At 49.5% G+C, this 27,386-nt stretch overlaps 1 protein-coding gene across 4 annotated transcripts in view; it reads left to right on the forward strand.

Moving 5' to 3' along the window:
- Window positions 1-27,386, forward strand: part of TCF7 (transcription factor 7) — a 73,068-nt gene extending 45,682 nt beyond the window's left edge. For 3 of the 4 annotated variants that reach the window (XM_030957193.1, XM_030957195.1, XM_030957194.1), the window contains 8 exons: window positions 5,567-5,699; window positions 8,667-8,757; window positions 15,068-15,178; window positions 15,386-15,548; window positions 15,773-15,880; window positions 18,445-18,493; window positions 20,024-20,096; window positions 23,357-27,386. In XM_030957193.1, coding sequence (XP_030813053.1) covers window positions 5,567-5,699; window positions 8,667-8,757; window positions 15,068-15,178; window positions 15,386-15,548; window positions 15,773-15,880; window positions 18,445-18,493; window positions 20,024-20,096; window positions 23,357-23,648 — 1,020 coding nt within the window. In that variant the 3' untranslated portion in view covers window positions 23,649-27,386. The remainder of the gene's footprint in view (window positions 1-5,566; window positions 5,700-8,666; window positions 8,758-15,067; window positions 15,179-15,385; window positions 15,549-15,772; window positions 15,881-18,444; window positions 18,494-20,023; window positions 20,097-23,356) is intronic. The other variant, XM_030957196.1, reaches the window with a different exon arrangement.

Raw genomic sequence — 27,386 nt, forward strand, 5'->3', positions numbered from 1 at the left:
GGATTGATTGGAGGATAAAGAGCAAAAGGCACAGTGCCCCTGGTCACAGGTAGCTTCCCCAGCAGCAGTGCATGCTTGTGCAGCCTGACCTTATACCTCTTTCTGTGGCATGATGACTAATTTTGCAGTGAAGAGGAATTAATTCCTCATTGAATCAGCAGCAGCAAACCTTGGTAGGTTTTGTTTTTCACAGCCAGCACATCGACTCATCTCACTCTCTCTGAGAAGTGATGTCAAAGCAAACACGGATGGGGCAACTCGGGGCTGGACTGCAGCCCGCAGCTCCTGTGCTGCACCCAGGCACCCACGCAGGGCAGGGGAGCACAGGGACCTGCTCAGAGCTCAGCCTGACATCTGAGCTGAGAACAGCCTTGGGGGATGCTCCCAGCAGCCAGACACACAGCTCAGCCAGTGACACAGGGCTCTGGGACTGCCAAAACCCTGCTCTAGCATGGTGGTGATGGCCACCAGCATGGCACAGCTGCCAGCCCCAGCTCCCTTCCCTTGGCCAGGCCCTTTGCTACACACAGGCCACTGCTGGGCTGGCCCACAGCTCTTCATTTCTCTTTCTTTGGGGCTGGCAACGTGGGAAAATTTGAAAGTGATGTGAGTAATTTCACCTGACTGCGGCTCGGCTCCCCGCGGCTGGAACCACAGCGCGGCTGGAAACCACTGCCCGCTGCTCCTGCGCCCTGCGCCAGCCGCCCAGCCTTTCTCAGCACTGCCTGGTCCTGCTAGGGCTCCTGCTGCTCCTGCTCCCTGCAGCCTGCTCCAGCCTTTCTCAGCACAGCCAGGGTCATGGATCCACCAGCTCCTGCTCCCTGCAGCCTGCTCCAGCCCCTCCTCAGGGTCATGGATGGGGCCACCAGCTCCAAGGGTCACAGAGGGGTGATGGGACCTTCCTCTCCCTGCAGGCTCCTGTGCACCCATGATGGACAGTGGCCCCCCAGTGCAGGGTTTTCCAGCAGTTTGAGCTCTTGGGATGTTGGCTGATGTTCTGGGAGCTGTGGTTTGTGCAAGGCAGGCAGCACCCTGGTATCCTCCATGGGGAGCACAGCACACCCTGAAGTTACATCCCCAAGGGAAATTTAACAGCATGAAATTTAACATTTTTCACTATTGGAAGGGACAGTAGAGTTAAACTACTTTATTTTAGTTCTGAATTGTCTTCTACCAGAAAATTAATTAAAGTCATTCCCATCTGTAAAAGCAGCAGTGGAGCCCAGCACTGGTGGGATGTTGGGATCCTCAGCAGCCCCCAGGCAGTGTGGTGTGACCACTTCTGCTTTTAATAGCTGTGTTCAGTTGTAGCAAGGAATACTTTTCACAGGTTACAAAACATCCTCCTTTTTTTTTCATTTGCTTCTTTTCCTAAACTGATCCAAGCAGGAAAAAAATTCTTTTTTTTTTCTAGAATATTTTCAGAGTTAAAAACTCAGAGAGTTTTACCAGCGATGGAAATTTTTCAGCTTGATCATTTCACTCAAATTTTGACTTTTGGCCTTCTGTGCTACATTTTTCTAAGGTTAGCTTTAAAGTTTAACAAAAAATCCTCCATCAAACCAGCAAAGTAAAACTACTCATTTTTAGCCTGTCATGACTAAATAGATAAGTCTTTAAAACATTAATTAAAATACTTGCTAACACAAGGTGCTTTCCAGAAAATGGTTGATTATAATCTCATACCATTCTCTAGTGAAAACCCCACGTTTTGATTAAAATAATTTATAGTTCTGATCAACCAGCAGCATCCCAGCATCTTGTATAACCCCACTGCTTCCTGCAGCCAGAGCATCTGTGACGGAGAATAGGAGCAAAGGCAAAGGATGTTGAGTCTGATCAGGCTCCTTGGACCCCAAATACACTGAAACTCCAGTGGTGAGGGTGATCCTCATATGCAAGATCCACTGGGTTTGCATGTGCTCAGAGGACAGAGAGCTTTCTGTCTGGCCTTGAGATCCCATCACAATCACACACCCAGGCTTCTCTGTGTGATTCTTCTCTTCTCACACCCATCTCTGACTGGGGTCATCTAATTTTGCCTTGCCAACAATTAATCTTTCTTAATAATTAATGCTACTGTCTTTTCTCTTTGTTCCTCCAATTACCTCTGGTTATTAAAGTCACATCTTGGCTTCAAGGAGGGATCTTCTTCCCTCACAGCATTGGGTTTTTCAGTCATTTTCAGGGGGATTGATGGGATGGCTGGTGCTGGGAGGGGGTGCACTGCAGCATCAGTGCCTGGCCCAACACACAGGGGAGGAGGGAGCAGTGCTCACATGGGAGCTGGGCACTCACCAGAGCTGCAATTCAGCAAATTTGAGAGTGGGGTAAAAGCCTTCCAGGCTTGCAAACCCCATCCTGCTGCTCCATCCCCTCTGGAAATGCCGTTCTGCAGTCGCTGTAAATGTGTCTCCTCATTTCTGCATGAGGTCATGGCTGCACAGCTCATTCCCCAACCTGTTCTCAAAAGGCTGTGCTGGAAGAGGTGAGGCAAGGCTGTCCTTGGAGCCCCTTCAGGTCCCCCCACGGCTGCTGAAGGACAGGAGGTGACACATTGGTGTTGGGGCCATGATGTTTGGCACCAGCAGCGTTATTTTTGGTGGTTGGGTAGTGAGCAGCTCTGTCACTGCAGCTCTGGGCTGTGTTGAAACCCAGGAGACAAAATGAGATGCTTTACCAAACCACAGCACAGCCCCTGTGATGTCCTGAGCAGCAGCACCCACTGTCCTCCCAGGGGACCTTCTGAGGGAACACCAAACCACTGCCCTGTGTCAAGTCAATCCTCCTGGGACAAAACATTTACATCAGGGCAACTTTATGGCATAAAACATTGTCAGTTGCTAAGTCCTGCCTTTGAAAAGCCTCTTCAAGGTTCATGTGCTGCAGCTGATTTGCAGGAACACAGTCTAGACCTTGAAAAAAATGGGGAATTGATCCCATTTCTCTGGCATATGGATTTCTATAAGCCAGGTATGGTTTCATAGTGCAGCTGGGGAAGACCAGGAGCTGCAGTCATGGCCATGGGCCCCAACCATTGGCAGCTGCAGCCTTTGAATCAGGATCAACATGGAATTTTTCTCTATTTCTCCATATTTTTTGCAGCATTTCCTTCTTCCCTTAATCTTGGGAGATGGGTTCCTGTAACAAACTCCCTAATGGAAGAAGTGGGTAGGGGGATAAATAGCCCCTTGCAGAAATTTTTGTCTCCTTGCTGGCCATCCTTCCCTACCAGCTCTTTATGGCTTTACAGAGTAGAGAAGTTTTTGAGTGAGGCAGGGGGAAATGTAGAAGGATCATTGGGAAGGCAGCTCTTCTTACTGGTGCAGCATGTTGTTTTCCATCTGAACTGATGGAAAAACTGAATAATTGAGCTGCAAGTCTTGTTGTACCATCAGGTACAACAAGACTTGCTGAACCTTTGAATTTCAGAATGGTTTGGGTTGGAACCTTTGAATCTCAGAATGGTTTGGGTTGGAAGGGACCTTAAAAATCATCTTCTTCCAATCCCCTGTCTCCTGCCATTGCTCTGAAAGTTGTTCACAGTCATCAGACAGCGAGGCTGGCTGCTGAATGGTGCTGTGCTTTGGACCAGACATGAGGCAAATGGGAAAGAAAGATCTGCCCTACTTTGAAGAGAAAAAATGCTTGAGTTGAGGTTTTCAAAGCAGCTCAGCATTGAGATTGTTCTGCTCCAGTGTCATGTTAGAATGTACACGTAGAACTGCATATCCCTCATTTAGGCTTTGTGGCTCTTAAATAAGCTAAACCGTAGCTAATTTTAGAAATATCACTGAAAAGCTCTTCTTCATCTCATTTCATGGCTGAGAATAGAAAGAGCTCAGAGCTCCAAACATGTGTTTAACTAAGCAGGAACCAGCCCAGTGCTGCTCTTGATGGGAAAACCACATAACCCATGGCCCTGCTGCAGGACAGGAATGCCTGTGCCACACCAGTTTGTGCTGGGAAGGGGGATTACATTCCCAGTACCCCACTGTATGCAGTAAACCTACACCTGTTAAGCACCAGGAATTAGGGTTTTCATTCATTCTCAAATGCAAACCTGCGTGCCTCTTGGTTTTTATTTGCATGAGCAAACCTTTGTGGGAAAGGCAGATGTAAAGCAGCGTCTCCATCGGTCTGTTTTCTTTTCCGCTTCATGGGTTTCCTCCTCAGAACAGGGATGCAAAACACAGGACTTGCCCAGGGCTCCCAGTTCACTTGGAGCAGCTGGGATGTGTCCAGGACAGGTTGATCAGAGCCACTGTGTGTTTCTGTGCCTCCCTCACCAAAGCCAGCCAGAGCTTTGTGCTCATTCTGCCTGAGCAAAATCATTACCAAAGTGGAAGGCACCAGTGAATTGAGTCCAGAGATCCTAAATGACTTGTCAAAAGTCACACAGCAAATCATCTGTAGACATCCCAATGAGACTGCTGAAAACTGTCTGGCATGCCCAGCTCGTAGGCCCTGGAGAGCTGTCTGTCCTGCTTGATTCCCAAACTGACCCTGTTCTGGAGTGCTGTTAGTCCTGGTTTCTTTTGTGGATTTATCTGGGACAAATCCTAACATTCCACCACCAGGATGAAGTCAGTTTGGATTTAAAGGCAGCCATGGGCGAAACTGGGCATGTAGGGAACAGCACGAGACGCTCGAGGCGAGGAGGCTGCATAGATGGCAGAGTGTGTGAGTGTGTCTGTGTGTGCTCCTTGCTGCTGTGCAGCTCTTCCAAACAGCTTCCCCTCCTCTGCTCCAACACACAGGAGGACTTCCTGTTGTGTTCACCAAAAAGGGCATTTTCCAAGGTGTTGGGCTCTGACAGAGTGCTGCACGTAACCAGGAGCAGCTACAAGAGGAGACAGATTTTTATTTGCTTACTTTTCCTGGGTTTTTTTAATCTCCAGCATTACCTCAGCTCCCTCTGGTCCTTCTCCAGCACTGGAGCTAGTCCAACAGGGATTTCAGCCCAAGAGCTAACTAGTGACCATGTCCTGTTTTCAAAGACATTACCCTCGATGTTTAATGGTGCCCTTGGCAGTGCTGGGTTAATGGCTGGACCTGATGATCTTTATAAAGTGTTTTCCAACCTAAATGATTCTGTGATCCTGTGTCTGTCCTTGCATGACAGCCGTAATTAAGAAAGCCCAAACATGACTTCCACAGTTAATATGAAGGATTCACTGTGAAAGTCCAGATTTAGACCCTGTGGTAGTCTAGGACAGAGAACAAGAGCTTTGCATTGGGTTACTTGGAGCATTCATCCTGGAGTAAAAGATACTAGAATTGAATGGAAAAAAAGTTCTGAACTTCGAAAACTTCAAGCTGTTTGATCTGTTTTCCACTTATCCAAGAAATCATCTCCAGCTTTTTCCCTGCTCAGTTTATGGATTGGGTTTTGGGTTTTTTTGCAGGATGCTGCAGTGTTTGTTTAGTAATTTGCTTAGTGTTTGTGTAGTGTTTTTAGTTATCCCCAGCCTTGCTGGCAACAGCAGGACTGCAGAGGGCACTGGCTGTCCTTGCTGGTGGATCCTGATGACTCCTGAGTCTTGTTCATGGTTGTGTCTTGCAGTCCAACAAAGTTCCCGTGGTGCAGCCATCGCACGGAGTGCACCCACTCACCCCGCTCATCCCCTACAGCAACGAGCACTTCAGCCACGGCTCCCACTCCCCCCACCTGCCTGCTGACATCAACCAGAAACAAGGTAAGACCACCACTGGGACCTCTGTGCTGGGAGGGGGGCACCCTCCTGCTCCCAAATCAATTAGAAAAATCAGCACCTTTGGTCAGCTTAGCAGGAGGAGGTTATTTTTAGTTTATTGGCAATGTTTGCGATCTGACAGTGAGCAGTTTGGTACCAAAAGTGCCAGCCTTGCTGATGGAGTGTGCTTAGTTCTCTGTACAAGCTGTCCTGCACCTTGAGACCACACCAGAGCCTGCACAATAAGGCACAAGAGTCAACCAGAAAATGGAAAGTAATCTTTCCTTTGACTCATACCCAAACTGTTGTCAGGTTGTCATTTTGAGAAAATAAATGCTTGAAACAGGAAATATTTTGACTAAATGGGATTGGTGTCTGATAGTTGACTGGACTGTGACATGTGTGTCCCCGTAGCCACATGTTATGTGGTTGTCACCTGGTTTGGCTTTTTGTGTTCCTGTGTGAGCCCAGGCTGTGTCAATTGGCTCATGAGGCTGTAGGGGAAAGTACAGTATGTTGAGGTTAAACCCTCTGAAATAAACTGTAAATACAAGTATGTATTGAGGAATTCACCCCAGTCCATCATTCCATCATTCTTCATGGGTTCCTGGCAAACTGAGTGTAAAATCAAACTTTTCTTAACCTTATCTTAGTGCAGAACATCTGTTCAGATTACCCAGATTTTTACACAAACCTGGGCTTGATTTCATGGGAAAGCAAAAAAAAAAAACTGACAGTTTTGTGTCAAACTGCATTCAGGAAGGAGGAGAGTGCCAAAACTGAGGCACAAAACCAACTGTTGTGATTTGGGCAAAGGCCTCCCCCCAGGAGTGATCCAAACGGTCCCAGAGGCATCAGCTTCACCAAATTAACATCACTGATAAAACAGTGGGTTATTGAGGATGCCCTTGGCTGGAGGACCCACTGAATAATCCCTGGTCTGAACCTAGAGGCCACACTCTGGAGTCATCAGGGGTGCTGATGGTTGGGTTTAGGTCTGGTGTAAGGGATACCCAGGCACATCCTGGGTGTCTTCCAGGCAGCACACTGCTTGCAGCCATCGGAGCATAATAAACTCAGCAGAAAAGTAGAAACAGTTAACAAAATGAACCTATTAAAATGAGTTGGGTCTGAGAGAAAGTGTGCAGGAAGGCAGCCCAACACACCTGCCCCCTTGCTGCCTTTACTGCACCTGGCAGAGCTCTGCCCCTCTAGGAGCTGCCTCCTGGCACTCACTGTCAGCCTGGGAAACCTTAAGTGGTACAAGAGCAGCTCACCCTAGGGCAGGGCTGGTTGTATCCCTCTGTGAAGGCTACAGCTAGCACTGGAGCAGTCCCTGAGCATTCAGCTCTGCAGTGGTGGGTCAGTCATTCCAGGACACTGTCCTTGGGCTGCCCACCTGGCCCTCAGTGCAGGCACTGTCCACATTCCCATTTAGCCTGTGCTTCTACAGACACAGGGAGTCTGTTTGTCCCAGAGATCCACCTTGTGCAATTCAAGGAAAGGTTCAGCCCATAATGCTCAGCTGGGTCCTGCCTTTGTGGTGCAGCTGTGATCACACATGCCCCATGCCTACACTGCTGGGGTGAGGGTTTTCTCAGTGTTCATCCTGGATGTGCCCCATCTGTGTTTTCATCACTGGAACAGCTCCCACTATCACCCAGTGTAAGTGCTTGAGAGGCACTCTCATACTCATTCTCCCAGCATCCCTTTAAAGTTTCTCACAGTAGCCCAAGGACACACAGACCAGGAAATACGAGCAGGAATTCTGAGTCAGTGGCTGGTGGCCCAACCACTGGGCCAGCAAGAATAACTTGTGCTCTGGCTTATGCAACTCCTGTTGTTGGGGGTGCAGATCTGAGGATGTTCTATCAGCTGCCTTGGGCGGGCCTGGTTTTGTGTGACCCTCCATGGGCCACTGAATCCCACCTGAAGGAAATCTTGTACTAGGTTAAAGATTCCTGTCAGGCCAGTTATATATTTATTTTAGCTGACTCTTAATAAAATGCACTTGGTATCATTCCTAATTAATAAGGGATCATTCAAACACCTAGGAGGAAAGTCCAGTTGCAACTGCTTGCAACTCTAACCAATTTAGTCCATGTGTTTATCACCCAGGATGGGCCCTGGATAATCCCTGTTCCCAGTTTTTGTCTGAGGCTCAATAGCAGCCGTCACTACACCAGGCTTCTATCAGAGCTCAGCCCCAGCACCCTCCAGTTTCCCAGTCCAGGGGTCAGCTGGGGGCTGGTTTTGCCAGCAGCACCGTGGTTGTCTGAGTCCCACCCTCAGCCCCAGGCAGCACAGGATGTTTTCCAGCCCAGTTAGGAAGGGAGCAGTGCTGCAGCCCTGTCCCCTGGCCATGCTGCTGTGCCAGAGGCTTTGAAGATCACACAGGGATTCCCCATGCAAAGGGTGAATTCCCAGCTGGCACCATACCCACCTCCATAGCTCCTTGGCACCCACAGAAGCTGCAGAACAATTGTTTTGAACTCAAATTGCTTAAAATTAAGTTGGAAGTGATGCCTGCTGGAACATCCCCACTGCCTGCTCACGGGAGGTCCTGCAGATGACTGATGGAGAGGGAGCACAGGAATGGCTTTGACCATCCACGGAGCACCTGAGTGGGCTCTCTGGGAAAGGCAGAGGGATGCCTGGAGTCAGCCAAATCCTTACCAAAGCACAGTGCTCCTTGGCCTCAGGGTGGCATGGAGCAGCTGTGATGCTTGTGCAAGAGCAAGATGTCTCCTCCACTTCCCCTTATGTCTGTGATTTTGCAGCAATGTGGATGACCCACCACATCCCCACAGAGAGAAGCACAGGGAACACCACTCTGCCACTTGCAGATGGTTATTTCATGGGGCTGTCCACAAGTGTCCAGAGAAGGAGCAGCCAGGGGGTTGGGAGTGAGCTGGGTCACCCAGGGAGTGCAGTGCCATGTTCAACTCCTCTCCTTCTCCCTTCTTGCAGGAGTGCACCGTCCTTCCCAGACCTCAGACATCCCTGGTTTCTACCCCCTGCCCCCCGGAGGAGTGGGGCAGATCACGCCGTCGATGGGATGGTGAGTGAGGGACGGGTCACTGAGCCTGCCCACCTCTGCTGCTGCTCCCTGTGACCTCCACGGTGCCTCCCCCAGCTTCTCCCCTCCTGTGTGCTGTGTGAAGAGGGAGGAGAATCCAGCCCCGTCTGTCTTGGAGGTGGGAGCAGACCCATGGAGAGGCTGAAGGCTTCGTCCTGGCTGAGGCATCCCTGGAGAGGGGTTACAACCTGCCCAATCCAAAACTGCCTTCTGCTTTACATCTGTCTGTGTGGATTAGGGAACCCAGAGAGAGCTTCCTACCCACCCCTCCTAATCACAGCAGAAGTCTCTTTTTTTGAGTAGGAGGTAATTTTCTCCCTCGCTGGACTTCCCTGCACAAACAGTGCTTTCCCTGAGCACACCACCAGTACGGAGTAATCCCGTGGGATGCTCCATCTGCCAGGCCCTGGTGTTTCTTGGGATCTGACACACAGGGGAAAAGTACATCATGGCTGAGACCTGCCAGGGAGCAACCCTGGTACCCACAGCCTGGCCAGCTGGTAACCACTGCCCCAGCTGGCATGGGAAAGGAGAGACCATGAGCTGGAGCACTCCCAAAATGTACCCCCTGCATGGGCCAGCCCTGCAGAGCATCCTGCAAAGCACAGCCTGCTGGTAAACCTGCCCTGGGGACACAAGTTAAAAATACACCAGTGTGTTCTCTGTGGTGATTGCCAGTGGCTTTTGTCCCCATGACCATGAGCACACTGAGAGAGCGGGTCTGGCAGGTGCTGCCATGTGGGCATCATCACTCCTCAGGTTAATATTTAATCCCTGCTGATGATGTAGGGACATGGCAGAGGCTGGCAGGGAGACTGGTGGCTGCAGGTGGCAATTCAGGGTTGCTGGGATGAGGAGAGGGTGCAGGGACAGTGGCCAGATTCCCCCAGTGCCAGTGGATAAAACCCTGGCAAAGCCCAGCAGAGAGCTTCAGGTACCAGAACCTATTGCAGAGTGGGAAAGGGGAAGCTTCTTAAAGCACAAGTAAAATGTTAGCTTTCACTTTGTTTTGTTTATGAATTTCATGTTCCAGATATTTAACCACAAGGAAACAGAGAATGAGGCCTTTGATACAGAGTCTGGTTTCAAAGAGATTACATTTTGCCTTCTGTGCTAAATCTGCTACTCTTGGGTGATGATTTAACTCCTCATATGATGTGATTCATCCTCAGGAAAAACAAGGACTGGGGTGACTCTGGTGTAACATGAAAGAAACAGTTGGATGGGGAGAAAGGAGCCTGTTTGTCAAATGGAAGGTCCACTCCTGGGTTAGGATGGTGCTGTTCAGACAGCCCTGGGCTCATGAAGGGAGAGCAGTCTGGTTTTTTATGGAGATTTTGTGGGGCAGTTGGTGGTAGAGAGAGCTTTCATGGCTGAGAGCTGCTCCAGCATCCGTGGGGTTTGCCGTCCTCCTGCAGCCTCATCAGATGTCTTCATTAATGGCTTCATTAACAGAGCAGCAAAGGGCCTGATATGCAGAGAGCAGCACCTTGAGGCACATGTGTCTAACAGAGTTTTGCTCACTCTTTTCCTTGTCTGAAATGTATGAAAAAGCCCCAGCCCCACCTATGGAGTGCCCAGTCCTCAGCTGAGGCTCAGCACTGCTGTGGGTGGGTGCAGGAGCACCAAAGACTGGCAGGTTCAAGGCAGCATCCAGAGGCTGTGTGCCAGGGATGGGTGTGCTGGGGATGGTCATGCCAGGGATGCATCCCAGAGAAGCTGTGGCTGCCCCATCCCTGCAAGTGTTCAGACCAGGTTGGATGGGATCTTGAGCAACCTGGGCTAGAGGAAGATGTCCCTGCCCACAGCAGGGCATTGGACCTGGATGATCTTTAAGGTTCCTCCCAACCCAAACCATTACAGGATTCCATGGTTGTGCTGGTGCCACCAAGCAGCTGCCAGGCCAGGGCAGCCACACATGGGAAGCAACTTTTCCTCCACAAGCTGGCAGGCAGGAGCTGGGCAGAAACTGGTTTTGTTCTCACTGAGCGCTTCAGGAGGAGGAGCTGCAATCACTCTCTCTGTAATTAAGCTGGGATGACAGTCAGATAAAAGCTTCCAAGAGTCTGGTCAAGTGAGTTTTGCTTATGGGAGCCTGGCAGTAAACATTAGCCAGGAACCTGCAAATCGTGTCACTCACCTGTGCCCGGGGCCGAGCTCAGTGGTGCCAGGGCAGCCTCTCCTCCACCATGCCACAGCCCTTTCCTGAGCCACTCTCCCGTCACCAGCTGATCCTCTGGAAACAGGCCGAGAGAGCTGGGATTGTTCAGCCTGGAGAAATTTCCAGGGAGGCCTCGGAGCCCCTTCCCATACCTAAAAGTAGTTTATAAAAAAGAGGGAGAGGCACTTTTTATATGGGCAGATAGTGATAGGACAAGGGGGAACAGTTTTGAACTAAAAGAGGAAAGTTAGATCAGATGTTGGGAAGTTTTTTACACAGAGGGTGGTGAGGCCCTGGCACAGATTGCCCAGAGACATTGCAGCTGCCCCATCCCTGTAGGTGTTCATGGTCAGGTTGGACAGGGCTTAGAGCAGCTGGATCTAGTGAAAGGTGTCCCTGCCCATGGCAGGAGCTTGGAATGAGATGAGCTTTAAGGTCCCTTCCAACCCAGACCAGTAATTCCATGGTAGGGGCTGCAATCGTGCACTCCCAACCATCAGGGAGTGATTTTGCAGTTGCTTTAATTTTCATGTCAGAGGGACTTTGGATGAAGCTGCAAGTGCCTGACTCCATTCACATCCCAATACCCCAGCCCCTGGAGTAACCCAGGTCTCTTCTGGATGAGCTCCAAGTGTTTTCTCGGCCCTGGGGCAGCCGCCTCCACCTTCAAAGGCTGTTTGGGTTTCCTGGTGCTCGGCTGTTTGTTGGTGTGTTTATACCCCAACATCTGAGGGGCCGGAGAGGGCTCCAGCCTGCCAGGGTGTAAACAGCCCTGGCTGCCTTTCCTGCAGACACATCCCACAGATTTCAGTCCAGCCAGGAGGATTTCAGACAGCAGCAGGAACGGGAGGCTCCTTCCTGCCCAGTGCAGCTCACAGGTCTGATGCTGCCCCGCTGACATTATTCCTCTTCAGGGCAGAAACTTCTCTTTAGCCCCAAAAGATCCCAGGCATCCAGGAGCTTGGGTCCTTCACAGTGTGCCACACTTAATGATAATGGATTTTTTGTGGATTTTTTTCATCATTAGAGCTGAAAATAGCTAGTCCTGGGTTTAGGTACAGCTCTGTGCAGCCTGGCCAGAGGAGCTCGAGTACCAGCACAGTTGTGAGCACCCCATTGTGCCCCATCCCTGGAAGTGTGCAAGGCTAGGTGGGATGGGGCTCAGAGCAGCCTGGTCTATAGGTAGATGTCCCCTGCTCATGGCAGAGTGGGTTGGAATGAGATGAGCTTTAAGGTCCCTTCCAACCTAAACCATTCTGTAATTCTATGATCTCCATGTGCAGTTTTAGGCTAGAAGTATCTTCTGGCAGGTTTGCAGAACAATCCAAGGTATTTTTGAGTTATTTCCATATGAAAATGCGGGGGTTCCCTTGCTGGGAACAACAAGGAACTTCCTGCATAGTTATTTTACTATCTCAAAAATAATTTTCAGCCCCAGGTCTGATACATGTCTGGTCCCCAGTATGAAACAGCTTTCAAAAAGAATGCAGGACTGAGATTTTGGCTTCTTTAAAACTGATGGGTGTCCTTAAAAGGGTGTGCTGAGGAAATCAGAGCATTCCTGAAGCACAAAGGCAGGGTAGCTCCCTCCTCTCCAGGCTCCAGGAGTCTCCTGTGCTTGGGGCATCACTGCATCACAGAGTAGATGAAGTTGGAAGTGACCACAGGTGGGTCACCTGGTCCAACCTCCCTGCTCAAGCAGAGTTGTTCCATAGCACATGGCACGGGATTGCATCCAGACAATCCTGGGATATCTCCAGTGACAGAGGCTCCACACCCTCTCTGGACAACCAGTGAAGGACAATAAGGAATTTTTACTTAGATTTATCCTCCTGGTGCAGCTTCTTATGCACCATACAGACAATCTTGAGCAGGCTTTAATTTTTTTTTTTTTGTCACACTGTGCTCTTTTGAGCAACTTCTTCTGTGCAATATCAACATCTGCTGATTTTTCAGCATGCCTCTCCACTTTGCACTGTTACCAGGTAAACTCAGAGCTGCAGCATTAGTCAGTACCAGAGACAGAGGGGGTCAGAACTGGATCCCACCTTTGTAGGAAGGCCCAGGTTCTCTCAAAATAACACCCAAAGCCCACACTGCCCCTCAAGCCTAAGGGACATGGAGTGTCCATCCAGCCAGGAGCATCAGTGCTCTGAACCCGTTAGCAAAGGGTATCTTTAGGAAACACCCCGTGGCTGTGGATGCTTTATAGACTCTTTCTTCCTGATCCCAGGCAGAGCCAGTCTGTCTATCCGCTCCCGTCATGTGGATTTAGACAGCCGTACTCGTCAGCGCTTTCTGCTGGGGCTTCTTTCTCCAGGTGAGTATCAGCTGTGGCAGACAGGGCAGCTCAGCTGGTCGTGCAACTTGCAGTTTGTGCAGCAGGAGCTTGCAGCAGACCACAGCCACCCAGGGACAGCCACACGCCCTCCCCAGGGCAGCCATGGGGAGAGAAGGCGCTTTTAGGCAGTGTCTGGTCCAAAGGGTGCTATGGGGAATATTGAGGATGAAGGATGCACAACGGTTGGGTTTTATTCAGCACAGTTCTAAAGAGAGTCAAAAACTCCAGCCTTCAGCTCAGCACTGGGAAATGGGATGGAATCCATTGCTCAGGACTTTGCTCCATGTCACTAACCCTGAATGTGTCCCTGCTGCCACCAGCGCTTTGCTCTGCAGAGATGGATCTGGTTTACCTGGTCTTAGCTTTAAAAGCAGGACAGGAGGGGGCAGTGACTTGCTGCCCTCCCATCAGAACAAGTCATTTCTGTGAGATACAAACACAGCTTCTGCCTTTGGGTGAGCAAAATGCATCCCCTGTGGATGGGAATCACTGAGCCCAGCTCTTCCAGACGTGCTGCTGGGCAAAGCCCTCCTGGTTCCATAGGGATGCCAGGGCCACACCAGCTTCTGCTTCTGCTTCATGTTGTCCTGAACAGCTGTTAGTGGAGATGTCCCACAGGAAAACCATGCAAACCCTTGCTCAGGCAAGCCCTTAGCCAGGCAGAAACCTTGATCCATGCAACCCTTGATCCATACAACACTTGATCCATGCATCCCTTGATCCGTGCAGCCCCTTAGCCTTGCAGAAGAGGGGAGGGAGTGCTGCCAGCCCTCCTTTCTCACAAGGTATGACCCATGCACAGCTTCAAAAGTGAAGGCACGAGGAGCTAACGGTTCCCTGTGGAGCCCCAGCAGCCTCCCTGAGCTCCTGCCTGCAGGATTTTGGGGTGGATTTTGCAGCACTGCTGCAGCCGAGAAAGTACACCTGGTCAGATAAGGATCAGACTGTGCTGGTGGATTAAATTAAACAACTTTTCTTTTCATGCCAGCATATCTAATGAACAGTTCATCTCCCATGGGCAATTCTGCCATCTCAAGCTGCAGTCATAAAGTGGTAAGCTTGGCAAAGCTGACTTTGCTGGCTTTATCCTCCAGAACTTGGGAGAGAGCTAATGAAGCCTGAGAGCTAATGAGACCTCTCGTGATCTCAGCCCATGTTGTGGAGAGCACTGCTTAGGCAAGGTGCACCTCCTAGAGTTGCAGTTGGGTTCATGTTCAGACTTAGTCTATTTCTGTTAAAAGAAAGCTGTGGGGTGGTCCTAATCTCTCCCATCCAAACCCCAGGTTGAGTTTGTTGTTCCTTTCTGCAGTGCTAATGAGACAGTGCAACAACAGAGATTTGAGCAGCTGAAACTGCTGGGTGAAAGCATCCTTGATCTCAGCCAGGCTGGCTCCTGCTGCAGGCGGGTTCCCTCGCTGTGGCACCGGATCCTTTCCATCCACATACCCACAGCTTGACCAGCCGTGCCATAAGGGTGACCCAGGGGTGGTGGGCACTGCCTGCCCCTGCCAGCCTGGCAGCACTGTGTGCTTTCCATGTCCTCGCTTTCCGTCTGCTTCACTGCGTCAGAGCGCGCTCCGAGGGACAACCTGGCTGTGCCCTGGCTGCCTGGCACTCCAAGGGATGCCCTGGCACTCCAAGGGATGCCCTGGCTGCCCGGCCCCCACTGTGTCCTGGCCTGGCACAGCCCTCCTGGCACAGCTTACCCAGTCTCTGTTGCAGCCCTCTGGCACAGCCCACCTGCTCTCTGTTGCAGCCCTCTGGCACAGCTCACCCACTCTCCGTTGCAGGTTCACTCACCCTCTGATGCTGGGCTCTGGCATGCACACCACTGGCATCCCGCACCCCGCCATCGTGCCCCACTCCGGCAAGCAAGAGATGGAGCACTACGACCGAAACATGTGAGTGGGAAGTGCTGCAGCAGCTCCTCAGCTCCCATTTCATCTGTCACTCTCAGTGCTCAAACAGGGGGAGGATGGATGGACACTGAGCTGTGCCTCTGAGGAGCAAATCTCAGCCCCCTTCCCCCTGCTCATGCTGTTGGGTTGTTTTGGGGTCGAGTCTTCTGCTGGCTCTGATGCTGAAACCCCCTCTTTTGTCCCACCAAGGAAACCTCAACCAGAACCAAAGAGAGAGAAGGAAGCCAAGAAGCCCACTATTAAGAAGCCCCTGAACGCTTTCATGTTGTATATGAAAGAAATGCGGGCGAAAGTCATCGCCGAGTGCACCCTGAAGGAGAGTGCTGCCATCAACCAGATCTTGGGCAGGAGGGTAAGAGCTCACGGGGCCAGTGTCGTCAGCTGGTGCCACATCCCTGTCCCTTACAGCTGCTATTAAATGCATAACAAGCACCTGCTCTTATCCCATGAACACAGGGGCTGGGTATGCCCTGGGGCGGGGTGGCCGTGCTGGGCTGGGCAGGACTGGCAGGGGACAGCAGGGCAGGGCTGGCAGGGGACAGCAGGGCCATCCTTCAGTGCTGTTTGTCCCTGCAGTGGCACGCGCTGTCCCGGGAGGAACAGGCCAAGTACTACGAACTGGCTCGCAAGGAACGGCAGCTCCACATGCAGCTCTACCCCGGCTGGTCTGCCAGAGACAACTACGTGAGTGCCCCCTGAGTGCCCCCTGAGTGCCCCCGTGCTGGGACCCCCACCCTGGGCATGGCCCACAAGGGCCTGGGGGGCTGGCTGGTGTTTACCCAACACCTGGGCCGGGAAACGCCATTCCTGGCAGCACAAGAGCCGTAGAAATCCACATTTCAGGAATGTTTTGAACACCTTATTGCCTGTCTAAAGGATGAATGATGCAGCCCCCAGCAACCACAAGCTTTTAGTTGCTTATTGTCCAAGCAAATACAAATAGAAAGGAAGAGAAGGTTTGAAGTGCTGTGGATATATCTTTGGAAATTTAATTTTTTGGAAGCAAACAGCTCTGTGCATCTTGGACAGCAGCTGAGTTATCTGCAAGGCTCTAGCACAGGTTGCCCAGAGAAGCTGTGGCTGCCCCATCCCTGGAAGTGTTCAAGGTCAAGTTGGACAGGGATTGGAGCAACCTGGGATAGTGGAAAGTGTCCCTGCTCATGTCAGAGGGTTAGAACAGGATGTCTTTGAGGGCCCTTTTAACACAAAGAATTCTATGATTCTGTGATTTAAAATAGTGGCTCTTTTTGTAGGGGGTCTTTTCTTGTGACTTTCACAACTGTTTTGATATTACATGCCTAACAAGCTCATCAGTGAACTGAAGCAAAGCACACATAAGTCTTCAGATGTCTGTGCATCCACACACTCCATCATTTCCCTCAGACACTTTCTTACCCCTGGGAACTGCACAGTGAGTGCCCATCCTTCCCACACTGACTCCACCCCTCCTTCCAGAATGACAAAACTCCACCAAGGGCAAGAAAATACCTGTAAACAGACCCAAACCACCCCAAACTCTCCCCAAAAACAGAGAGCAGAGATGATGCAGAAAAAGCAGAGGTGATGGGAAGCTCCCAGCCCACATTTTGATGGGCACATATCTGGAGGGCATCAGCATTGCGGAGAGCATGGCACCATCTTCCTCCAAGGCCAAGCACATCCTCCATGGAAATCCCAGTCCTGTATCATCTTCATCTGGTTCCTTGGGGAACCAAGGCTGGTTCCTTTCTCCAGAGGACAGATGGTGGTCTCCAAAAGTGCATATTCGTCCTCCCAGCACTGTGAACCAGCTGGTTTGGGTGTTGTGGTTGTTGGAAGAGATGCTTCTCTCTCTGAAGTTGAGCAGGGATGAGGAGGAGGAGGAGGAGGAAGAGGAGGAATGTAGGTCACTCATGCAGCACGTGATGCAGAAATCAGGCAGGAAATACAGCTGCTCCCCCTCTGAAGGAAAAGCTCACCACAGCTCAGAGCTTTCCACCTTCACTCAAACCACAAGAAGTCATATAAAAAGTCACAGGTCAAAGGCAGCCCTGGGAGCTGCCTGTGCCACACAGCCAGATTTGCAGATTTGCTTCTGTGCTGCTGTGCCCTCATTAATCAGCTCATTAGGGGGCAAGGAGAAGTGCTGCATCTTGTGAATCAGAGATGCAGTTTGGGGATAACATAGGATTTTTTTATTAGTGAACGAAGAATGAGAGATGGGTCCAGAACTGCAAAAGCACTGAAAGAGATTAGTATTACTTAAAAATAAATTTCGGGGGATTTCCTAAAACTTTGCTTCCTATTTGGAATCAGGGAATATCAAGAACCAGTTTCAGTTTGGGTATAAGGCACCACATTAAAGCATGTTTTGGAAATAGGGAAGGTTCAAAAATGGACCAAGTGCTTTTTAGAAACATAAGAATATGACAGGAGCATCAGCTATTGATCATACTCTCTCCATTGCATGCAGCAAATCTTGTTCAATTCTATTGATCTCATTAAACATATTAATTAAATCATCAGTTCATTAACTAAAGCAATAATGGGTGGGATCCCCAGGTGAGATGCATCAGAGAGGGCTGAGGAGTTCTGGTGGGAGCTGGCAGAGGTTCTGAGCAGCACAAGCACAGGCACTGGCTTTATTACAGCTGGTTTACATCCACTAACATTTCCCCTCACACTTTCTGACACAGCTTGCACCATAGATCTGGGTCTTAACTGTGTTTGCAGCAGAGTCCTGGACTCATAAAGCAGAGCATGGAGCAGTGTGTTGGGGAGAAGATGGAGCAGACGTGGGGGTAGGAGTGGGGACGTGGCTGCCACCACCTCTTGAGTTTATTGAAGTTTTTAAAAATGCACAGATCTCACTCAAAGTGCTGATCCAGCCTGTGGTGCTGGATCCAGGGGTATTGGAAATGAAATTTAATCCCTGAGAAAAGACCCAGAATGAATTTGTGCTCTGCAGAAGCCATAGCAAATGCCTCAAAACACATTTGGGTTTCACTTTGAGAGTTCCTCCTGAGTTTCTTCTCAGGAGAGTTGGAATGGGAAGAGGGGAAAGGAAGGGACACCCTCGTAGGTAAACCTGAGTAGTCCCTTTGCAGCCTTTTCCAGTTCATCTGCTCCTGGAATGGGCTGAGCCAGCAGCACCATGGCTCTTACCTGGAGGCAGCAGCCATCCCCAGCACCCAGTCCAGCCCCAAAACCCTGCACAGCACCCTTGGTTTTCTGGAGCACAAGTAACAGCCTTTCCTTTGATTTCCTAGGGGAAAAAGAAGAGACGAACACGGGAAAAGCAGCAAGATTCCAGCTCAGGTAAGTGCCTGCAGCCTGGCAGCTGTTCCTGCTCAGATGGGAGAAGCCAAAGCAGTTGCTGTGTTTTACCATGTTTTCTTTTATTCTCCGGAGCTTAACTAGAGAAATACACACTCATTATTTTTTTTAGCTGTGATAAATTAACATTTCTATGACTTTTTAATAGACATGTTTGATTTAGAACATGGGTAGCATGTGAAAACTGAAAAGATTGAATTTTGGCAAATGTATAATAACTTCGTATAAACTATCACTAAACTTTATCTATTGAAAACATCCAAGGTGAATGTCCCCATCAGAGCTACAGATGATATTAACTAAAGAAAACTCCTCTCAAATGTATCCATATTGTGTGTGGGATGAAATGTAGTGGCAGGACTGAAGATCATTCATGGGACCACTCCAGCTTTGGTTGTCATTTCAAAGTAATGTAGAGTTGAAGCAAAGCCATACTAAACCCCACCTCCCTGTACCACCCTGCCATTGGAAAAGGCCCTTTTGACAGATTTCAGCTGGTCACAGACACATTCCCATCATCCAAGGCTATTCATGTGCTGATTTCTAAAGTATTTCTGCCATAGCAGGAATAAATATTATCTGTACCAATAAATATTAGTTTAAAAGGGAATCATTATCAAGAGATGTGTCCCAGTAATTCCTTCAGTTTAATTAACACTGTTGATCTCATTCAGTGCCAAGTTTGATAAGAATACAAGTTTTTAGGCCTTTATATAGAGTGCATTGTTAATTTTTATATATCCATATATATGTCTTGTCTGTGTGATACAAAAATTGTAATTTCACCTGTTACAGATTGAAAACCAACTACTGGTTGTACACAAGGAGACATTCATTGATGGTGGTTGAAAGAGAGAGGCTGAATCCAGCACAGAAATGTGCTGGTAATCTCATTCACAACACCAGAGAAAAACATGATGTGCCTGAAAGCAGACAGGGCTTCACCCTAATGAGTGCTGTAATTATACAGCACAACAGCAACGTCTTAGGGAAGGCCGTGGAGAACTGCTTTTCCATTAAAACTGGAAGGGGTGTGATGGGGGCAGAGTGGAATTCGTGGGCCCAGGTCTCCGTGGTGCTAACTCTGCTTTCAGCCTGCTTCTGCAACGTTTCCTCCTCTTCTCTCGGTGCGCAGCCCGGTGGTGTCTGCTGGAAGGGCAGGGAGCCGGCAAGGATGCAGATACAGGAGTCAGGCATTGCCTCCGGCATTTGGCAGCTTTTCCAGACTTAAGAAATTGGAAGAGCTGTGAATTTCTCCGTAATTGCCCACGTTTCTCAAAGCTGTTTCCCAAACCACCTCCAGCTGCCAGCAGTGATCACTGATATTTGCCTAACGATCACTTTCTTCCAGGTGGTGCCAGCGCCATTCTGTAGCAGAAAATAATGGGATTGTAACGGGTTAGTCGTGTGTCACAGTGGCTAAAATGATGTTGCCTCTTTTCTTCCTCGTGCTCCTCCTCCTCTTTGTGCCTCTGCCTTGCCCATTCTCGCCGCGCATGCTTCTGTGTTCAGATCCTGCCTCTCCTAAGAAATGCAGAGCTCGCTTTGGCCTCAACCAACAAACGGACTGGTGCGGCCCGTGCAGGTGTGTATGGCATCTCCTCGCTGCTGGGTGTTCCTGGGACAGGGGTTCAGCTCCACGTGTCCCCCTGCAGCCATCCAGGTGTTCCCCTGCAGCCATCCCAGCACCAGGCAGGGATGGGGAGTGCTCTGGGCATCCTCAGGAGTTTTCTGAGCTGCAGGGACAGGCTGTACTCTGGGGTTTTTATCCCTCCCGGGGCTGTGTGGGTTTAGTGCTGTACATATTCCTCAGCTGATGGACTTCCCTGGTCTTAAAATTTATTTCCAGGATGGAGACCTCTGTGATCCTTACATGAGGCTTTTTTTTTCCAATCATATTAGTGGCACCCTAGGGCCAGCAAGTGAGGGTTTAATGTTTGGGGTTTTTTTCCTATTTATACTGGGCTAACCATATATTTCAAGATCCAGCTCTTCCTGAGCCTTAAATTTTGCAGTACCCACCATGGGTGGGGTGGGACAGCCTCAAGCAGCAAAACAGAGCAGTGCTGAGCTCCTCAGGTTCCCAGAGATGGATTTGGTCAAGAAATTGTAAAATTCCCATCTACCAAGTGCTGCTGGGCTCAGAGGGGCTGCAAAGGCAGGCAAAGAAAGCTCCTGGGAGCTTCTGGATCTGGGTGCCAAAGCACAGAGAGACCCCAGCTTAGACAGACATCTGCAATTTGTAGTTTTACACCAATGCATGAGGAAAAAGGTGGCAGTAAAGTACTGCTTGATGTGTTCACTTCAGCTTGAAGTGACTAAAATAATTTAGTTGACCCATACCTTGCTGCACCCCAAGCTCCAGTCCCTGTGGCTGAGTCCCCTCCCGCACCTCAGCGTGCCACAACAGCAGAGCTCCCTGTCTGCTTTTTATTCCCTGGGTAGTGTCATCAAGCACCATTTTCAATTGATTAAGAATCCAGGCAGAGCTCCCTTAGTGTCTCGTTAACACTTGAATGCCAGAGGGGGCTGCTGGAGTGCCCCGTGCCCCTTGCAGCTGTGCTGCCAGGCTGAGTGCCCCGCTCTTCCATGGACACTCCTTCCACCTTCCCTCTGCCTCCATTCCAGCTCTGAGCTCAGCTTCTCCTCTGCACGGCTTCCTGATTAACACAGGCTGCTGGAGTGCCTGGGCACCTTGGCATGCTCCTCTGTGTACCCCGTGTAACCCAGCCCTGGTCAGCCAGAGCTGCTCTGCAATTCTGTACTAACTGTGCTGCTGCCACTCGGGGGCTCCTGCCCAACGGGCTCTGCTCACCTGTGGAGAACAACCTCCCCAGGAGCATCTCCACTCCACAGGAGAGGTTAACTGGTTTGGACTGGGTGTTCCTGCTCCAGAGCTTTCACACTCTCCCCCATACCCTGGACAAACACTCCAGGGTGCTGTAGTTTCCAAAGTGAGAGGGATAAGTTCCCTTAAAGAGAGAGGGATAAATGCCTTTAGCTGTGTAACACCCACCTCAGCATAGCCCATGGACTGGGCCGTTATCAGCAGTCTGTAGTATCACATCTGTTTTTTCCCCCCTGTAACTCTAAATCCAGTTAATCAATGGGCACATTCCTGTAATCTTAAACAGGTCATTGAAACTCTGTCCTGCAGCTACTCCTAAGATGTCTCTGGGAGACACAGCTCTTCCTCAGGCTTGTCTCTGGGGAATTACTGCCCATGGAAAATACCCTCAGTTAAATAGTCCAGCAGAGCTGTCGTGTTCCCTATCACATTAATTGGGTCAGCAGGGCTAACGTGGCACTGACAGCAGTAACAGCCCTGCTCTTGTTCACATCCAGTGCAAGTCATGTTTCATACTGGACTAGTTAATGCTCATTCTCACACTGTCTGGTTTTTCATTAGGCAGATCAAAGACAGCTGTGTGCCCACATTAGCGAGTTCTCCATTGGATCCATTTTCCTCAGCTGGGACAGAGAGGCAGGAGCTGGCTGGGAAATGTTCTTTTACCTCTTCTAGTTGTAAAGGCTCCAGCAGAGGAATTGTCCCTTCAGCACTGTTAAGGTGACATCTTGAGAGCTCTTTTGTGTGAGGATCTATACTGAGGTGCTCAAGGACCCAAGGCAGGTGACATGAGGGATGTCACATGGAGAGAAGGAAAACCAGCTCAACAGTGAGGACAAGATAGTGTGAGGGACTGACTGTGGACAGCCAGGGGTAGTTAAAACAATCTGGATGTACAATGTGACACCTGGAACTCAGGATAACAAGTCAACAGGCAACAAGTCCTCTGAAGGCCTCAGGACTGTTCCAGTTTTCAAAGCAGGACCTCAGACTATCTCCCTCCAGCCAGTCCCAGGCCGTTTCCTCCCCTTTTCCTGAATGGTAGCTGAGCACATTTCTGCTCAGCTGTATCACTGAGTTGTCCTTGGAGGTGGGGATGAACGGGAAGTACACTCAGATGCAGAGATAACTGAGAGCAGAAGAGCTGAGAGTTAAGGCCAGGTTTGATGGTACTTGGAGCAACCTCTGGTCTAGTGGAAGGTGTCCCTGCCCATGACAGGGAGATTGAAGCAGGATGAGCATTAAGGTCCCTTCCAACCCAAACCAGTCCATGGTAGATGATACTCTGCACAAGGCTAGGAAAGTTCTGGGAAATGAGCTCTTGGAACCTTCAGATTTTGGGATGAGAAAAGCCGAGACTGGTGTGAAGGGCAGTGTCCCAGCAGAGCACAGCCTGGGGCTGCTAAGCACAGTGCTGCTGACGTGCATGGTGACACCAGTGCACACCACTGTCCCATGGGCCCTGCGTGGGCTCTGTGGCAGCTGGGGAGGGGATCCATGGGGGGAATGCTTTAGTCCTAAACTTGTGAGAGCCAGGCACCCACACAGAATCTGAGCACTTGGGGTGGTGGCTGGTGAGGAATGACCTCATGGTCATGGATTTTTATTATTCTTCTGGATTTTTTTTTTTTTAATTTTGGGGTGTTCATTATTATTTATATTATTATTTTAAAATTGTATTGGTTTGCTTTTTTATTATTTTCCTTTCATGGCTTTGATAATTATTAATTTGGGGGGGGAGCTCTTTTTTTTTTTCCTTTTTTTTTTGTTTTCATTTTAATCATAGCATTCTGATGTTCACTCCTGTTTCATGCCTTCCTCCTGCTCCTCCTCCTCCTCCCCCCGCTGCGGCCCCGCTCCCGGCCCGCGGGCGCCGCCTGGCGGTGTCCCCGCAGCGCTGCAGCGCCGCCGCGGCCCCGCGGGGATCGGGGGCGGCGGCTCCGCGGGGCTGCCGGGACCTTCCCGTCACTCATACGGGCCTCTCTCTGCTGTTCCAGGAGGAAAAAGAAGTGCATTCGGTACCTACAAGGAGAAGGACGCTGTGCCAGCCCAGTTTCTTCCGATGGAAGTGCTATAGACTCCCCTCCATCCCCACCGGACGCACTCCGATGCATCCCCTCCGTCTTCCCGTCAGAGCAGCTCGCAGCCCCCGCCGACCCCGCGTACCGCGACCAGCCCGACCCCTGCCCCGTGTCAGCGCACCTCCCGCCCGCCTCCGGCCCCTCCAGACCCGGCGCCCGGCGCTCCTCGGCGCCCCCCGCCTACAGCCGCGCCTCCTCGGGGACATAGTCCCTGCCGGCCGCTGGCCACGCCGGGCACTCCGCTCGCCCGCCTGGTTCCGCTGCCCCCGGACGAGGACCAGAGGCACAGCCAAATCCCCATCTCACTGTAAAACATGCAAAGTTTGGCGACAGGATGACTTAAGGATGATGGAAAACTCACTTGGTTGGGGTTTTTTTGGAGGGGAGGGGTGATTAAGATAGAAAAGCAATTAAAAAAAAAAGGTAAAAAATAAGTACCTGCCAAAAGTTAAAGTGCTGATGAGTAAACAAGCCTTTTGTCCCTGCCCTGTGATGCTTTTTTTTTGTTTGTTTGTTTGGGGTTTTGTTTTGGTTTCTTTTTTACTGTATTATCTCCAAGCGTGGCAGAGAGCAGAGCCACATCCCCAGCTTGCTGCTGTAGGTGGTAGGTGCTGTCAGTCTAACCCTGGCTTCCACTCCCTGCCCTCCGAGCTGCTTGAAAGTGTAGTCACTCACAGATCTCCCATAGCCATCACACCAAGGAGCTGGAAAAGCTGGAATAGGAGAATTTTTTAAAAGCCCCTATGTCTGAAAAGGAAATGAAGCAATGCCAGCCTTCTGATCTGACTGGGTAAAAGAGAAATTAAGTATTTAAAGCAATGAGGTGAATTTTTTGAACTTCTTGTTTGAGAACAGGAAGATGTTTGCAGGTAACAGGTCTCTGTGCAGGCATGTCCCATTCCATGGTTGTACAGCAAGGCAGAGGAACAGGGAGCACCAGCCAGGTAAAGGAGCACGGACCTGCTGCTGGAAGGGCTGATGGTTGCTCAGGGCATTGGGCAGGTGCAGGGTCTGCCCTGCTGTTAGGAATTGTCCTCTGCAGATGTGGACAGTCAGAAATCCCACCAGACAGACTGGCCAAAGCCTAAGAAATCAGTCTGTTGCTTTTGTAGGCTCTGATCGAGCTCTGCACCTCCACAGCAGTGAGCAGGGCAGGGCATGTGGGGAGCCAGCAGCCCCAGCAGGCCAGCCAGTGGTGCAGGGTCACACCAGCCCAGGGCAGAGGATCACACTGGCCAGTGGTGCAGGGTCACACCAGCCCAGGGCAGAGGACAATGCTGGCCAGTGGTGCAGGGTCACACCAGCCCAGGGCAGAGGATCACACTGGCCAGTGGTGCAGGGTCACACCAGCCCAGGGCAGAGGACAATGCTGGCCAGTGGCCCAGAATCACACTGGCCCAGGGCAGAGGACAATACTGGCCAGTGGTGCAGGATCACACGAGCCCAGGGCTGAGGATCACACTGGCCAGTGGCCCAGGATCTCACTAGCCCAGGGCAGAGACCCACGCTGGCCCATCAGGTCCTTCAGGGGCAGGTGTGAGCTCTCCTGTGGCAGGGCAGTGTGGCAGCAGAGCAGCACTCACTGCCCTGCTCTGTAGGCATCTGTCTGTACATACCCTCAGTGAGATAAGAACCCTTTTTGTCATGATTCAGTGTAGAACTCTTTTAAAAAACCTTATTCTAGCTTTTTCTAAAGATTCTCCCTCCACCCCAATGACGATGCCAAATGTTCATGTATTCTCTCCAGCTTTAAAATGTTTACCAGTTTCTGGTATTGTATTTATATTTTGAGTTTGATAAACAAAAAACACTGTGGATGGATTATGATCTCTATGAACTGATGTAAATCCCAAATAATACCAAGTTCTGGATTTACTTCAGGTTTACAGTCTTCTCAGAGACCACAGTCTAGTCCAGTGCAGACTTTTTTTCCCGTTTGAAAGAAATCTATTCCAGACTGCTGAAGAGAAAAATTACACCACACAGAGGTAGAGGGGGCACTATTTTTTTCCTACTTGATAGATGGGTTTTGGAATACTGAATACAAATCATGTAGTAATATTATTGTAGAACTGCAAGAAATTTAAATGACCTTTATAATGTACAAACTATTTTTATATTTTTTTCTTAATGCAAAAACACAAACCGTAATTTTTTACATTGGATTAAACGTAACTTTTTAACCAACTTTATGCCTCAAAGATTTAAAAATTAAAAAAAAAGGCCAAACCTAACTAGTCTGTAGAGCAGCTTTGGGTTTAGTCCCTTTATTTAGATGGTTTTGCTTCTAGTAGGGTAGATTTTTTATTTCTGGTTTTAGTTTTGAAGATCTAAACCTATTTCTTTATTTCTCTCCTGTATAAATGTAACTTCAGAAGCACTGACAGAAAGCTATGTGCACAAACCTGACAAGTTTGCAAAGAGTCATTTTGAAGTTTGAATCATTTTAACCCTTGGAGAAGTAGCATTACCTGATCCAATGCCAACTATACACTTTTGTACTGACTGCACTCAGAGGGTTAATTACATAGCACTAGATCAATATGCAATCTGCTCATTTTAAATTATTTTAGCAAGCTTAGCCAACAGCATGTTCTGGTGCTGAACAGAGGAACTCAGTAGACTTGCCAGACCTGACATGGTCTCTTTAATCATGATTTTCAAACAAAAGGAACAGCTTTAAAAATGGTTGTGTCTCAGCTCATCATTTGTCACTGTGAGACCCTCTGCTGTAAGGTGCTGTAAGTGTCACCTCCTGGAAACACCAGAGATGACAGACCAGCCACCACAGCCTGGTGTACCCCATCCTGGGTGTAAGGCTGGTGCAACTCAACACCCAACTGCTATTGTGTGGTTGGATGACAGATGGAACTCAGCAGCAAAGCAAAGGCAGGTAGAAAAGAAAAATCAGATGCATCTAAATAACACCAGAGGAAATTTCAGGGCAAGTCCTGATCAGTATTAAACTGGCCGAGGCACCCAGACCAGCCCTTGTTCATTTCACCCGCTTATTTCAAGGCTCCTCTGGCCCCTCCATGGAGTCCCTGCCTCGACCAGCAAAAGGCTCATCTGCATTACAGCCTCCTCTCACCATTGTAATTCCAACTGATTCCTGCCAAAGCTCCTTAGTGACACCCAACACCCCCTCTCCAGGAGCCCTTGCCCGTGCCCTTGTGGCACAGCAGCATTTTCAGAGCCCCAGAGCTGGAGCAGTCACAGCCACAGAGTTGTCTGCTCTGCTCTATACATACAGGCCAGACCTTACCCTGTGCTTCCAGCTGCTGCAGGATAAACTCACAATACCCACTTGTGATATACTGCATTCAGTTTATACTGGGGTAACTGAGAAAATCTCATTATTTTTATTCCAAAACACAGAAAAGTTACTGTTTGGCCACTCCTTTCCAAGACAAAACAGTATGACTGACTTCTGTTCCATGGCCCATGGCTGATAACCAATGCCAAAACAAAGTTATTAATACCAAAAAACATGTCTTTCAAACTGCCATATGAAGTGTTGCTATTTTGTGTTAATACTTTTTTAATAAAAGGAAGATTTTGCCCTGAAGTTTTTATCTCAACAAGAATTTTTTTTCAGTTCTTCTACAGCAGTTTTAACTCTTCCTGAAATACATATTTGAATTCCTGGAATCAGTCTGAATGTAGAAGTCATGGAAGTACCACTTCATTAAACCAAGTAAAACCACTGTATGTATGTAGCAGGGATAAATGTTTTGCAGCTGTACCTTCATTTGTCCAATGACTATCCATCATTTGTTGTAATTTTTTTACTTCACTGAGTTTGTATTTTTTGGCTTTTATGTTCAAAGTATGTTTATAGCTTTATAAATAAAGTAATTGCCAGACTGGCTGTTCAAAAGAGGCCACTGGAAGTTATAATGCTATCAAGCTCCCAAGTAACTATTTCTTAGCATTCAAGAGGATA

This window comes from Camarhynchus parvulus, chromosome 13 (assembly GCF_901933205.1).
Source record: "Camarhynchus parvulus chromosome 13, STF_HiC, whole genome shotgun sequence".
Lineage (NCBI taxonomy): Eukaryota > Metazoa > Chordata > Aves > Passeriformes > Thraupidae > Camarhynchus > Camarhynchus parvulus.